At 44.6% G+C, this 16,684-nt stretch overlaps 1 protein-coding gene across 1 annotated transcript; it reads left to right on the plus strand.

Moving 5' to 3' along the window:
• Window positions 1-218: 218 nt before the first annotated feature.
• On the plus strand, window positions 219-13,172 carry LOC142564193 (lactosylceramide 4-alpha-galactosyltransferase-like). Its single transcript, XM_075675097.1, has 6 exons — window positions 219-454; window positions 3,876-3,954; window positions 7,013-7,090; window positions 9,184-9,376; window positions 10,662-11,003; window positions 12,027-13,172. The coding sequence occupies exons 1-6, from the start codon at window positions 452-454 to the stop codon at window positions 12,385-12,387; spliced, it is 1,056 nt and encodes a 351-aa protein (XP_075531212.1). The 5' UTR covers window positions 219-451; the 3' UTR covers window positions 12,388-13,172.
• The last annotated feature ends 3,512 nt before the right edge of the window (window positions 13,173-16,684 follow it).

The following is a 16,684-nucleotide window of genomic DNA, read 5'->3' on the forward strand; positions in this document are numbered from 1 at the left end:
CGTCCGCTGCGTTTCTCACTGAATAGTCTAGTCTTTGTTGCTTGTTCATTTATTTGTCATCACCACTTTTTTTTTGTGACGCTTAACGGCTAAATGTTCCGTGCTTTTTTCCATGTGTTTTTAGTTTCCATGCACGACGTGTTGCCGGCATTTTCCTGTAAGGAAACAAAGGGAAGACCGTGGGGTGAGGGGGCCGGAGGAGAGGTAAAGAGCATGAAAGTAGTCTTCGTTTTGGCGTCTGTACGTACTTTTGGGCCGCTCCACATAGCACGGTAAACGATGTGGCTAACGCCGTTGTGATATGGAGCTTGAGATCTGCGCCAAGCAGCGACTACGGCCGCTTGATGGTGGTGATGAGAGCTCGATGGAGAACTAATCGCGAATGGCGGAGAAATTGTTTTTGCTCCTACGTCTAAAACTTGCGTGAAATGACATCTCGTGCTTGGACGTCATGGTGAGTACCTTCACAGTTTACAGTGCGTAATCATGTGACATTTTCGGCGGGAAAAGACTGATTATAGATACTAAAGATGGATCACGAGCTCGTTGTGAACAGATGCTTTATCAGCTACCGTCTCAAGCAGCTACGGCCTACCGCCTCAGACGAAGTGTAATTGTTGCGAACTGTCATGTTTACAGTATTTATTATTAAAACTAACATGTGCAACAGGTACTGGACACCTAAAACATGTGATAGCGCAAAGGCCTCCTTACAAATTAACAATACTTTAAAAAGCCGCAAACGATACTTAAGACTGCGGTTGCCTGAAGTAATCCAAAAAAGACAATTTATTTGTCGTCATATTTCCTGACCCTGCGTAACTCTGGAGATGTTTCTAAGCTGCTCGCAGTACGTGGAATCACTGATACTGCGGGCGCTAGGCTGCAAAAATTTTCTGTTGGTATGCGATTATGCCGCGTCATCGGGGCAACCGGTGCGGATGTCAGGGTTCTGTGCTAGTGTTCCGGTGTTCGAATCTTACCGTCGCAGCATTTTAATAATGTTTATTGAATTGCTTATTACATAGTGCTTTGTTGAAAATCATGAGTTTACAAAGTTACGAAGCCATTTGAAGCCAGAAGGACCAAATTTAGGCAAATTCATGTATAGTGCACCCACTCCCATGCTGGGTTAAAACCGCCCTGCTTGCAGCTCCCGTAGATACTAGCAAGAGCGTTCTAGTAATAATTGTATGAAACTAATATATGTAGACTATACAAGTATTGAGCTTCGATGTAGCAGAGCGTTAGAAAAGTCTAGGGTACAGCGACGGAATGACATGGGATATACTAAAGCGTTTGCAGGGTACCTGCCAAAATACATGGCTCCAGCGTCCGCTGCTACAATCAAACGCCTGTTGTAAGACGTGCCCTGGCCTAAACCAGATCTCATTCCGCGACCTGCAAACAGTCGGCCTTCATCGCACGAGACCACCGGACTGTGATTCTTGCCTCCATGGGACCAGCCATGGTGCACTACTCATGCAGTACATCGCCGAAACCAGGCTACATTTATACATTTAATCGTTTTATGCCACTTGGTACAAAAAGATCCCTTAGTGCTTCCAAACGGTGCCAGGACTTGGTTATGAGCAGCTTCGCTGTCTTTGATAGAGAAGTCTCTCAGGTTGGCAAGGTTGGCATACATCTGCGAACTTTTTGTGTCATCTTACACCTTAGTATACGGGTGTACATCGGTCTATAACTCACGCGCTTACTCTCAAAGAAGGTGTAAGAATGTGAGTTATGGACCAATTTATACCTTTATGCACGCTGAGGGGTGTAAATTCCTTTACACTGTACCCATTCCTCTTAAGCACAGCAGTTGTCTAGAAGACTTTTAACCCAGGCCAAACTCTCCACTTTTCTTCCAATTATTTCTGTCTCTCTCCCTCTCCCGCGTCAACAGCCAGCGTATTTTCAACGCCAAGAAACCTCATAACCTGTTGATGTTCTGCGCTGTCGAAGTTGAACATTTATTAACTATGAGGCCACGTAGGCAAGATGGTGCAGGTATCCTGCAGACAGTTGTCCTAGAGTAAAACAGTGTAGTGGGACTTCCTATAATTAAATGTGTATAACAGCAGTGCACATGCGCAACATAGTATATTTATTCTATTAGTGCTTCAAGGTGGCATAATTAATTAGTTCTAGGCAATATATTCGCGCTGTGGGCACGATACTACACGACTCAGCTTGAAGCACCCAACACTTCCAAGGCTAAGCGGGATCGTATATCTGCATGGTTCGGAGTTCTTGATTTCCTTGCGTTTGTCCCAAGTTGTCGATGTCGTCAGCCACAAGTTTTACGATATTCATGTAGCATACATTCATTATACAGTGCGACTAGATAGATCGACCTTACACATAATATTTAGTTCTTTTACGCAGTGAAAATGCGCTTTCTTAAATACCAATATGTTACGGAGCACAAGATATTGCGGACGGTTATCCACGAGCTGCAATGTTAGCTTCAGGATTTCCTATTAATGGAGATGACTGTTCAGAATCATGAAACGTCCGATAACTGACACAGTAAAGCTGAAGTCGGATTTAATATTTACTTGCCGGATTGAAATAAACGCAAAAGGAAGGAAACAAACCAAACAAATGAACAAACACAAAATGCGGCTGTTCTAGCATCTGAATAATAACGGGTAGTACGGTATTAGCTTCTGGCTCTTGCAGAATTATTCAAGTAGTTGTTTTCCTACATTTAGTGCTACGACATCAGTCATCGACCGTGATAGCACTTAAAATAATTTTGGACAAATTGTTTTTTCGTGACAACCACGGAACCAATTTTGATGAGGTTTAATGCACATAAAAAAAGCTAAAATGTAGTCACTCTATGAAGGACACTTTATTTAGATCGGGAATTTCATGAGGAAATTCTTAAATATAGTCACTATATATACACGCACGTTTTTCCGCGTGTGCGTGGGAATATAACATGCCAGTGTAAAATATAGTTTCGTATTGGTGTATGTATATGTAATTTTTTTCTCGTTCTTCGCAGCTTGGAGCAAGGAGCTTCTTTCTTTTTTTTTTGTTTCTGGTCTTGCTTTTTTTTTTCTCGTACAGGTGTACGCCATACACTGCTGTTTTGCCGCTGTCTCCGCATCCTGTAGGGCGCCAGGCCTCGTCAAGCTGCTCAATGAGCAGCTCTTTTTCTGGGGTCCATTTTTCCTTGAGGAAAATAATTGTTTCTGATTCTGATTTAAATGTCCTATACCAAGTTTATAACTCTAACTCAGCAATATAACACAAGTTCACAAACCACGCCTAATATGACATCTAAAGTTGGCCAAATTGATATATTGCACAGCGCTATTAAATATGCTACTAGTTTGTCACTAGGACTGTGGCAAAGTACTTGCAAACATCGTAAAAACAGCACGTAAGCTGGAAACTTACGTTGAAAGTTCGTCCGTTTAAACTCAATTTGTACACTTGAGGTGCTATAACAGATATTGTTTACATAACTACGATATCGGTCCTTGGCGCTGTGTTAAATATGTAAACTTCGTGCTTGAAATTATTTTTCAGGTTACCAGTTTTCCGGAACTTTCGCAACAAGTTCCAGGCACTAAGTAAAAATTGCGCTCCCTAGAATCACTAGAACGTAATTTTTTTTCTAACATGGAACAAATTTATTCCAACTTTCTCTAGCGGTTGCCCGATAAAAGTATTTCTGAGCATGACATGGGTTTGAATTTCAATGTTGGAGTTGGCTCAGCGCTAAAGATTCCTTTTAAGACATTATTACTTATACCTATTACTGCAAATATTCCCGGAGGAGCAATATTTTTTATTTTACCTTAGCCTGACATTATACCGTGCTCTTTTTTTCTTTCTTTAATGATATTGAGCAGGGAACGAGTCAGCACCACAGAAGCTCCGACTTGACAGCACTGATTACGGTGGTTTTCTTTGTATTGCTAACTGTCACTCGTAAGTTGCACCAGTTTTCATTTTACTAACCTTAACCATTGAATGCCATTTGTCATCGCATTTAGGGTGCTTTAGGCACATTACCAGGGTTGTACATGATTGTTCTGCTGGCCCTCTAAAACAACGCAGAGTGTGATTGTGCTGGCGAGCTCTCTTACTTTGTGGTGATTCTTTAGCGTACTGGGACATGACAGCTTTTGCTTCTAGAGTTGTTTATTTTGAAACTTACCTTTTTTTTTGCAATTACTGTCGATTATTTTTGTACCTTTCTCTCTGAACCTTCGCATTCTCTACTGAAAATGGTCGTATTGATCGATAACTCGATGTCACATTGCTTATTGTTACGGTGAAGCTCGTCACGGTTTCCAGACTTGATGTACGCCTTCACATCTGTGATACAAATAGCCGTTCTCTCGTTTTACGATCTGTTCTTTGACGTTTATAGTTTGTGCGGTAGGGATCTTTCTTATGCTCACACAGCCGCCATAAGTAGTAATATCATCAGTGGTTTCGTTTAGATGCTGTCGCGGTTGGGTTTACCACGATGTTACCCCAAAATGAAAAGGGAACAAAAGAGGAGAATGAAATGAACGCTCTGGCGCGGCGCCATGTTGCAGAAAGAGAGCGGGGAAATGCATTTCATGTGATTGCTGTGGTTGCTAATACGAGTTTTGAGAAGTGTGGTGATGCGCAGAAGGACGAGGCTTCGGGCAAGAGTATTTATTACAAGGCACTCTGCTAGCGTTTACGGTACGTTCGAGCATCACAGACGTCGACTGGAGCAATGACGCTGGGAGAGCAATATCGTGACACTTTCTTCAAACACACTATGTTCGAGGTATTTTTGTGTAGCGTACGCCGTGGCCCTCGCTGAAAGATCGAAGGAAAACTCCAGTATACTATAGTTATTCTTGCTGGCAACGCCTTTGTTAAAAGCAGATGGGCCACGGTCGTTGCTTCAGTAATTTGGGGAGCTCTGGTTGGCCTTCGCGCCGTAAGATAGGCGCCCCCCCCCCTCCCCAATCGGTCTGGTATTCCGTAAACTGAGAAACGTTGGCGCATATTCTCAAACTGTTGTAAAGACTATTTTCCCAGGCTAGGCTCACCACAAAGAAACCAACTGGAGGGAAACATTCGCCTCTCTGTGCGAAATAACATGAAGGGCAAGTCGTTGCGCGTATAGCGTCCACATACGCAGCGGAGCAACACCCAATCAGTTAGCTTTTTGTGCAAACCATCCGGAGAACGCTGGTTACAAAATTCCCATGACCTCATTCTCTGCAGCGTGACACCTTCTTGCGCAATGCGAAAGATTATGTTGCCATTCACCTGAAGGTATAGCACGAAGCTACAAAGTAATCCTATGCAAGTTTCTGAGGAAGACAGCGTTGCCGTTGCAGAAAAATTCCTCCCTGTCCAAGGATCAAACCCATGACCAACTATTTTTCATTGACTCTTTTCCTAGCCGTATTAGTGGATAGCTTGAAGTGCATGAGCACTGAATCAACAAATGAGTTATGAGGAAATTTCCTAGGCGGAGAAGGTCTCATGAAGGAATAATTGTGATTTAATTCGCAAGAGCGACGCAGCTCGAAAGCATCAGTACGCACCGAGAAATCAGAGACGCTTATTTTGAGAAGACGGACGAGAGACAACACGTTGCGACACAGTCCTCACGCCTTCTCAAGATGAGTGTCATCTGATTTTCCGGAATGTACTAGTCAACCAGCTCAAGCCGAGGACTATCGTAAAACATAATGGATTCCTCTTCTAGAACTGGGAAACGAACATTTTCTTCAAATCTAAAGCCTTATGATGGATAAGTACATTCTCCACGTTGGTTTTCTTTGCAACTTCCTTCTATATTGTAATAAACCTTTTATAAACTGCACTGCACTTCGTCGATTTCCACTCAATTTGCTAGATAAGGCGAAGCTTCCTTTCAACTGGGTATTTGCCACCGGATGCTCTGGTTTATAAAACGCGGTATTTACACCCATAAAACAGGGCCAGTGAACGCGCACCTGTGTCCTGCATAATCAGAGAACACATTCCGACATAAAACTTGTCGGTTCATGGGCAGCTCTAAAGCACGTAAACCTCTCATTGGAATACTACTTGATATTCAACAATTTCATTATTTTTCTCATATTTCTCATTTTTGGTCTGCCCCATTCTTGATTTACTGCACATCTGCCGCAGGGTGTCTAATGTGCGCATGCTTGGTCAATTCTCCCGAATAGGTACGTGCCCCTGCGTCGTAAGAAGTGTATATATCTTAAACCTAAGCCAGCAGAAATTTGCCGCACCCAAAACGACCCAGTTCCGGACAGTGTAGAGAGGAGGAGCCTCATTGCGAAATCTTAGGGTTGAAATACGGGTGAATGCGTCAAGAAAAACTGACAAAAATAGCCGTTTTTGTTGCGGAGACTTCAGAAAGTGCCCGCATTACCGCTCGCTGGAAATTACGCATAACCCACAATGAAGTGTACCGTGGCATGGCCTTCAAGGGTTGTGCCACCCGCGCCGTGCTTAAAAATTAAGGATGCGACGTGCTCGCATTACATTGCAACCACTAGCCACCAGCTGCAGGCGCCATTTGCTTAGGTGCTACTTAAAGACTGCTCTAGGAACACAAGAGAAACGTCGGCCCTGCAGCTTTGCCACGATTTAATTAACAGTATAGATTTTTATAACTTATCTATAAACAATTTAGGCCAAGTGAAATTTTGTTCCATGCTTACATATGTACCTAAACATGTGTCCTACTTTTCTGTGCATGCACCTATAACCTATAATCCCCATTTTTTCCCTCACCAAGTGCCATACGTCTGCTAAGTCTTTGGGTCAGAGAGCGCGAAATAGCTTGTGGGGACAACGCCATGTGCCTGTCATCCGTCTTGCACCGTTGGCTAATCAAAGAAGCTTCGAGTGGTTTAGATTCCAACAATGCGTTGGGATAGGAACAGTTCTTACTCCATTTTCTCCCGTTATCCTGAAGTACCGCTTGCCTCACCAAAACCTCCTATTTCTTCTGTTTCGCCCATCTATAACCCAGTTAGCGCGAGGCACCTTGGCTACGGCCCCCGTGCGCTCCTGTCCAGTGCATCTGGTGCTTTCTGCCAGGAATGCTTTGGTAAGACCTGTTATTTTAGCTAGTCTGTGTAATTATTTTGGGGGTTTGAATAAACTATTAAGTTTGATTTCTCGTAAAAAGGTGTGCAGCTCTGCGCAGAAGAAAAAGAAAAGTTCGCGAAGGGACAATAAATAAACGCACCGGAAGTTTTCGGCAATATAGCTGCAACTTTTTAGAAAGTGTTTCAGTGAGGGAAGTTTTACTGAAACACAAGAGAAAGATAAGAGTCACCACAAGGCGAGGTCGATATAGTAACAACGTTGAACTGCAAGCCGACATTTATTAAGAAATGTGGCCACACAAGTAAGAATATTGCCATGCTCCACTCATATAGGCAGGTAATTATATAAGCCCAACAAACATTGCGTCCAAGTTACGCATAGGCAGCATTTGTTCTGAATCTCAAAAGTAGCAACACATTTCAGTGTTGCCATATTTTTTAGAAATTTGTCGCTAAATTGAGACCAAGAATCTCCCTAATTTATCGCTAAGCTTCGCTGCCAAGTAACTAAAAGTGTGCCTAATTTGCGGAGTTAATTTTAATTAACGTAGATCTTCAGAAACGCAGTAATAAAAGCCAACATGACGTCATTCACCACCGAGGAGGTGTACGACGAGGTGACGGACGAACAGTGAATTTACAAGCTGGTCGTGAGGGCCTTTACCTTACTTGTGTACGTACATAACGAACGATCACATCTTAAATTTTGCGTTACCTTTCGCTTAAGTTTACAAATACAACATGATTCAAAAGAACACAGGAAACATGATTTTCGCTCAACGAAGTGCACTTGGTCCACATCAACCCACAAATTTTTTCTAGACCTGAACGATCGTGACGGGAGAATTAAATTCGGTAGCACGCGTTTAGGCATGTTGTTCAGAGGACGAGGACAAATACATGAACATTATACAGGTTAAATACCACGCTTCCGCCTTTAATTTACCCGAAAGCCGCCGAAAAGTATTTATTGGTCGGAAAGCCGTGAGAAACGAAAGCGATGCCCATTTAGTCCTCCTAGCTTTCTTTATATGGACTAGTATTTTACTTTATCACTATTGTGGATTCAAGATTCCTTACTCTTGCAGTTACGTTTATTCTAATCAGTGTGCTCTACGGAAAACTGTCCCCATCGATCTCTCGTGAAAATTGTTTCTGAAGCGAACGTTTATTATGGCAAATATTGCCAGGCTTCATGGATTGTGGCGACTTCTGTCTTATCAAATAGCTCACACACGAATTAATTAAATGATTCCCAGTGTGGTGGTGGGATCACAGCTCGGTCTCCCAGTCCCTGCAGCCAGATGCTAAGCTACAAGAGCACTAAGCCACAGAAGCACGCACACATCTCTCGTGACAACGTCTTGTAGCTCGCTGACATGCTTGGCATTTGCCCAACTTCTCGTACACCGTGTGAGCGAGGGCGGGAGCCCGCAAGAAAACAAGCGCCCGGCTGTTTTTTTATTGCACGCACGGGCTATTGCGCGAGACCTTTGTGGCATATGAAGGTTTCCATGCTCAGGCCGGTCGTAGTTAGCGCAGCTTGGCATTTATCCACCGCCTTGGCTGGCAGTCGGCGCGCTTGTTCGTCACCCGAGTTCAGTGGGCGTCTCGTATCTACATGAACCGCTTAGTTTCGCCGGTTTACCGAAGCTTTGCTCGCAGCAATTCCCACAGTGCCCGGGATATAGACGAAATATTTTTTGTATCGTAACCATTATGCGCTTTTGTAATGTAAGCAGTGCCTCCCACGAACCAGCGTCAATCTCGGCAGAGGCTAGTTTTCTGCCTGCACCTAGAATGCTCATAGTTGTTTTAATTACCATTGCACGCTGCAGAGGTAGTCGGAACGTCGTCGTGCAATAGTGGGTTTGTTTCTCGCCTCCTCTCTTCTAACTTCCAGAGATGGACACAAACGCTTATACTGACATGTGTGGCATGTTGGACGGATCGTAAAGTGGCATGGTGATTGCATTATTATGCATTATTCGTAGCAGTAGCACTACTCATTGTTTTCCCGGTTGGTCGCTCCTGCCTTGAGCTTTGTCTGTCCTTATCAGCAAGTAAAATGCCATTGTCGCCATACATTCAGGACAACAAGAAAATCGGAATGGCGTCGAGCCTCACGTCGACCTAAACGAATCGGCGAAGAACATCTTCTTCCTCGAGACTGCTGGCGCGTCGTGCATCAGCGAGCGATCTGCTTGCTCAATCGAGTCGGCAGCTCTTCGGCATCCGTACTACACTGTGTGGCTTCTGACCATACTGGACATGCAGGATTGCAGGTAATAAGCCGCGAAAGGCGTTAGCTGAACTGTTAAAGACGTGGCGAAGCTGACTGCTGTAAATATATGATAATACCCAGGAACCTTGTGTGTAAACTTGCTGCTCCTTATGCTTCATTGTGGGATGCAGGTTCGACTCATTATGTTACACTGATATTGCACTTCAACGTCGCTGTCAATGGCTTTGCTGTATATATACAGCGTCTGAAACCTTAAACAAAACAAGCAGACCGGCTTTTCTGCATATGCTACTCTATTTTATACTCCGTGAAATCCACAATATTCCGGGGCAGGATGCATAGTATGTCATACACGTATGCCATGGCATGTCATGCACGTCTTCTTAGCAGATCTAGCACATGCTCGCAGCAGTGTAGCATTGAGAAGCCAGTCATTGCAGAAACGGGGTACTTAGAGGGTACAGAGTCACACACGACCTATTTGTAACGATCCATCTATACCGCAGCTCAGACGCACACACGCGCATGCACGCACACACACATGCTCACAAGCGCCCTGGTCACGTTTTTTTCACGAGGCCAGATTTAAGTAGAATTTTTTTCTTGGCGTTTCGTTTCAGCTGCGGTGCATTTTCGACTTCACTTTACCGAAGCAGCCTTCGGACATTACAGGGAGCTTACCCTGCAAAAGATTAGAGGTGGCTGCATGACCCATGCATAGAACACAGTCTGTTGCAAGCAGAGGTTGTTGGCCTATATTAAGTTTGTGGGTGCTGTTTATGGGAACTCTGTTCCTTGAAGCTAATGAAAAACAACATATTTTTGTAGCGCCAGAGTGAATTATGTGATGCAGTTTGATTTATGTTCGTGTACTTCCTGTGGAGTGGACTGCTGAATGATGTATAAGTGGTTAACTTGCCAATATATGTTTTGCAAAGCGATAGCTACTAATACTAATTGTAGATTTTCCCTCAGCACATTTTTGCCATTTCCAGTACCACAGTTAAATGGTAAAATTAAAGTAATATATCTCTTGACTGATGGTATACGGCGTATCGCCCCAACAAACCCTGGACTGGGCACGAGTGATTAATCTTACACAAGATATTATCTTACCTAAGCTACTGTCACACGAATAGCTACGCCACTCCAGATATAGTTTAGAACACTGCGGACACTATAAAAATTGAACGAACGCAAAACGAGCCTGTAATTAAGCGTAACAGAGGTTGAACAAGTGCCGAAGGCTGAGGCCTAACAGTTATCCCTCAACAAGTGCAATGAGGCTCAAAAAGAGTTATACGAACGTCGCACCTTCTACACAGGCCTCTCAAGAACTTGCTACAGATACCAAACTTCCGACTGCTCAACATTGACCTAAACTCAATGGTCAAAGACAGTGTCCTCGTGCACTGGTATATAAAAGACGACTGGAACCACAGTCCTTTCCGTGTAAACCACCTTAGCGACGCCTTGAGGCTGCTGGTTCTGTGGAAGTACGGTGGCATCTATGCTGACATGGACGTGCTCACCCTAAAGAGCTTCAGCGAACTGCGAAACGTCGTCGCCCGAGAGCTCTTCCCCGACGTCGGCAACAGCGTCCTGGTGTTCGACAGAGGGCATCCCTTCCTCCTCCGTTGCCTTGAAGAGTTCAGCAGAACGTACAAGTAAGTTTGTACCCGTTCCTTGAAATTGCTCGTTACTCAGCAGACCCGTCATTTGGACGATACTATTTCGTCGTGCTTTTCCCAACCTTTTCTAAAGACATACATTTTCGAAGTGTGCTATTGTATTTGTCATTGCTAAAACATCGTGTTCCTATTGTTCTATTTATATGACTGCGACTTCACTGCTGTAATATAAGAGTTTTTTTCGTATATAATATCTCGCAGTTCATATACTTTTCTTTGATGGTCGCTACACCATCTCTGGTTTTGCATCTTAAAGTTAAAACTCGGCTGTTCCATGTTCAGGAGGGAAGCACACCCAGAAGACGCACCTTTAGAAGCTAGAGTTCTCGGTCGAGAGCGCGGAAACTGTTGATTGTGCGTGTGAAATTTTTTGAAACAGAACGGCGAAGGGAACAAGATGCGCTACAGCGAGAATAAAAAAAGGCACTTCCGCGGTATATCACTACACCGAAAACGCCGCAGAAGCACTACTGCCCGTTTGTCGTTTTCTCGTCATCAACTTCAATTAGGCGTAAATCCTGTACTTGGTAGTTTGGTAACCGAATGGACCAGTAAGGCGCAAGGCTTCCAGTACACTGCAGTTAGGGCTGCCAGAGGGTGACGGTAATTATTTTAAAGCCCTTTCATATAGCTGTAATTTTGAAATCTTTGTGCGCGGTTCACCATGAAAATGCTAACTTACTAAGCTCAGCCGTAGGTGCGCGTTCCTGGAACCGCACAGAACGTCTATGTTTGGCGTATAGCGGCATGAAAGAAAACTTCAATTTCAAATCTATCTGATATACACCAACCTGTGAGAAGCGTGACATACGACGAAGTGAGCTGGTGGAAGACAGGGACAATAGAAAAAAAAAACGCTGGGAAAGGTCTTCAGACGGCAGTGGACACATTAGGTTTATGAAAATGATGATGACGACAAACAACGAGGATGACAATAATGATGATGACAATGATGTTGATCGTAGTGATGATAACGACGATTATGAATGGTTATTGCAGATCTCGCAAGTGGGCCCACAACGGACCCCGGCTCCTGGAACGCGTGCTGCCCTGGTTCTGTCCGCGGAACCTTCTCAGGAAACTCCCACTCGTCGAGTGCACCGGCGTGACGGTGCTCCCAGGCACTGCCTTTTATCCCATCAACTACCTGGAGTGGCAGAAACCATTTCAGAGAAACGCGACGGCGGCGGTGTTGCGGGCCACATCCGATAGCTACGCCCTGCACCTGTGGAACTCGTACAGTCGAGGCGCAACAGTGGAGCGCCACTCCGCTTACGACATGCTCCGAAAGAAGCTGTGTCCCATAACGAACAGGCTGACGATGAACCCCAGCAGCCGTAAGAAAGGTTTTGGACGCTGAAGAAGCGCATTCGTGAGGCGACGACGAGCGTTGGTCGTCATAGTTGTAGCCAAAACATCTTGATATTTGTGTCATTTGCTTATACATGCGGTGGCAGTGGCGAATTATTTTTGCGTTGTGTCTGCACTATAGCCCCGGAACAAATGCCCTGTGTCGCGCACGACACCACGCGGCAGTCAAAGAAAAAGGGCCAAGTGTTCCATTGGCTCCGAGATGGGATGCCGAGCTTCTAATCAGCTATATCGTGAACAGGATGAGGTGTCAACGTCATCCTATTCTTTACCAGCCATGTGGCGGCAGGTGTAGCAGAATCTAACTGGTGGGCACGGCTGACAGTAGAAATGGTTCTGTTTCCTCACAACTGCGCGAGCTTCAATACATAATCTATTTCAAAGGCCGTATTTCATACACTGTTCGAACTTTGTTAATCAATTACCCATAATTCGCCCCTTATTTGTCTATAAATATAGATAAGGTTGAGCGAGGACACCTAGCTGAATGGAACTACGAAGCTCGTTTGACGCATGAAAACAGCGACAGAATCTAGCAATCTGTAATTACTCACAATTTCTCTGATTGGGTCAGGAACATGAATGTTCCACAACTCATTATGCTTGACATTTCTCTCATTTTCTTCGAAAACTGGTGTCGTGTGCAGTTTTTTTTAGAAATCAGAGAAACATTGTGGATAACGGCAGTATATGAGATTCTGGAACGCTTGAAAAAATAATTTTCGGCAAAGGCTGTAATCAAACTACACCGAATAGACATTTTCCGTTCCGTTACTCACAGCGTTCGTACGGCTTCATCAAAATATCAAAAATGTGCCTCACATAGTCCACCCGAAAGACCGGGGAAAAGGCAAGTACATGCCTCGTTCAAGTTATAAAAATTGGAAGGAGGCTAGGGGCGCCTGTAACATGGAGTTATTCCATTCTCAATTCATTCAGAAGAAAATCACACTTGGAAATGCAAACTAACGTAAGCGTCGATGCTAGCACGGGGCTCTTATCCGCGATGTTGTTACAACAGCAGAATTAAACTCTCTCCTTGTTTACAGGAGGTCAAATTTCTTTGGTATCTAAGCGAATAGCATTGCCAAGAGTGGCAAGTTGTGCTAATCTCACTAGCTGGCGATAGGCGAGGAGGAGCGCGCAGAAGAGGAAAGGGATTCGGTGGGACCGACCTAGCGCAGTCAAAGTAGACGACCACGTGAGGATAGTGGTGCCCGCGTCTCCGAATGAGCTCTTTCCTCTTCCTTGGCTTGCGGTGGCTTTTTGACGATCACTTCGCCGTGCAAGGGGGCGTTAAAAATGCCGTCAATGCGGATGCTCTGATGGTTTGGCAGAGCGATGGCGTATACGTGACAAAAGGGCTCGGCAACGTTATACTGTCGAGCAAAATTTTGTTATGCGCTAAGATATTACTTCACGCCGGAAACTCCGAGTACCCAGCGCCTAAACGATCGTCGGGCAGCCATCTCCCATTCCTTTTGAAACGAGGCATCCTCGGCCTGTTCAAAAACAAAAAAAAAGAAAGGTAGAAAAGTACTATTTTGTTTGGCATACAAATGCACTTTTAGTGCGTGCGCGTCACTTGGACGAGGTGTGTTTCCGCGGTTTTGTGACGTCGCCTGGCAGACAGGTGAAGCTGGCTTGGCTCAAGAACATTTTCACCAATCGTGGAAGGCTAATGGTGAAAAAGGTGTAGATACAAAAAGCAATGCTTTTCTATTGTTCAACCTAATCGTGCATTGACATGCAAATGTATTGGAAAAAAGAATCAATTTGTGAAGTGTGAGCTACATAGCTCTTTATGTAGCAGGTTGTGTTAGATTGTGTTATTATATATAGAATGGGACTAAGAAAGGCACCGAACAGTTTAGACTGGCTCGCGTCGCGAGCCAGTATAAACTGTTCGACGCGATTCTTTCGACGCTGCGGTCGTGAACCTCATCATGACCCATCGACAACCCACACCGACGGAACCGTGAAGTTGCGGGGATTCAGTGGAGACTATCTTTCGGGCCTGAGACATCTTTATTGACGACATTGCATCATTGCCAACAACAAGCATCGGAACGCAAACGCGACAACGCGGCAGCTGAAGACAGCTCCCAAATCAGTACCACGAGACGACCGAGAGCAAAGAAGTTCCCTAAACTCCCACCCTTTCCGAAAGATCACTTTAATATCATCATAAGATCGCCAACACCAGTTCTCTGGAGACAAATTCATCCTACGAATGGAGCTAGGCTCCAACATAGCTATATTTTTCACCACGCACCAGGAGGTGGCAGAGGACACTGGAGGTATGCGAATCCTAACCTGCAACGGTCACGCAAACGCCGTCAAAGCGTTTGCAGCCGCCGCCGGAAAAGACGTGCTAAGAAGGGTGGTTCACGGAATTCCGCAACACGTCCCGCCCGAAACACTGCTTGCTAGCGCGCGGGTGCGCACGCGTGGAGTATAACTCCTACAGTACACAGGCGCACCAAGAATGCTACCCTGACCTTTAACGGGCCCATACTGCCCAAAGCGGTCTAATACGACGGAGGGGAACTTTTGTGCCATCCCTTCCGGGCCACGATTCAAGTTTGCAAGATCTGGCATCATAGGAATAAAAACAGAACGCCGACCAAAGTGGAATTGTCTAATTATCCTTAAACCATTCGGCTTCCACACAGAAGCCTTGATCACTCAGCTGAGAGGCATAAAACCTTCAGGCATGCATGGCCCCTAATCTACAGAGTCTAACCACTTTTCCCTCGTCTCCTCCAACGTGTAAGGTGCTGGCGTTATGGACACACCTTGAAAGCATGTAGGTCTGCCCCCAGGTACCGAATATGTGGTGAGGAGCACAATTCTGACGAGGGAAAAAGCAAGGAGGAAAGGTTCTGCCTCTGCAATGACGCGCACTCTGCTGATTATTCTGATTGTGCAGCGAAGGCACGGAAAATGCGAATCCTAGAAATCGTTGAACGAAGACGTTGTTCCCGTAGAGAAGCCATAGCTGAAATTCAGGCCAGGATACAGGAATACGCCGGTGTCACAGCCCCTCAGAAGGCAGCAACGGACGCGTTTCTTTCACTTTCTATTGCTGATGCTGTCGAAAGGGCAATGAAAAAATCCGTGGAGCGCCTAGTTGGAAATTTTTGCGAGTCCTTGACACAAATCCAAACTAACCAGATAGTACAGATATTCGGTGCAACAACAGCTATTGGTATACATTCTCAAACAACTGACTGCCCACGTGTCCTCCCCGTAAATGAACAAGTAACTCCCAATTTCACGTCCCAAGATGCCCGAATTGCAGGCTAATCTGTCGATCTCAACCAGAGTCAATGTGAAGGCATCAATGATAACACACAGGGCTCAGATGAAATGGACATGGATCCTAGATCGTTATAACGACGTAGATTTTCTTTGTAAGTAAAGTAGCTACGCTAATTCACTCAAAGACCAAAAAAATATCTGAAAGATAGCCTTACAAAGGAAATTACTTATAGGAAAGCCTTTTAAGTAAGAAAGTTGCTGAGTTAATTCTTTCGCAACCGTAGGATCTCTTAAGATTATTCATTGGAATTGATGATCAATTCACTCTGCAATAGCAGATTTGTTGTATTTATAATCGAAATTATCCACGGATATTATTGCGCTGGAAGAAACATGGCCTTCAGGGCAACAATCTTTTCAGTAAAGGAACTACTGATATTTCTGATTGGATCGTCCTTCAAAAGGTGGATGTTTGGAATTCTTTCTCACTAATATAGTTAGTCTAAAGGCAAAGATTTCATATAAACAAATGCCTACCAAAAGTAAAATGTTTGCCTTAGATAAAACTACCAGGGTGCCCACCATTCTCGTTGGTAAATGCAGGCTTTCCTGCGGGTGTGCAGAACACTCAATGTTTGGATTGCACTGTGATTTCATGGTGTAAAGGCAACGTCCTCGTTGGAGATTTCAACTGCCACCACTCGTGCTGAAACTTTCGAGCTGGCCATCGTGGCAAACGCTTGTGGGATTGGACAATAGATAATCTGTGTGGTCTAATACCTAGAATTCCTACATTTATTTGTAACCAGTCCCGCTCAGCCTTGAATTTAAGTTTCGTATGTTCATCTCTCCCTAGCTCATCCTGGACAGCCTCGGACTCTGCCACCAACAGGGACTAGTTTCCAATAATGTTTGAAATTGCTTGCCCGATAATGCCATCATGCTCACAGGTGAGCGTATTTGTAAATTATAATAAATATAAATCCGATCCTAAGGTACCTTTGGTTTCCCGTTCTGATGAG

The sequence above is a fragment of the Dermacentor variabilis genome, chromosome 11, assembly GCF_050947875.1.
Source record: "Dermacentor variabilis isolate Ectoservices chromosome 11, ASM5094787v1, whole genome shotgun sequence".
Classification (NCBI taxonomy): domain Eukaryota; kingdom Metazoa; phylum Arthropoda; class Arachnida; order Ixodida; family Ixodidae; genus Dermacentor; species Dermacentor variabilis.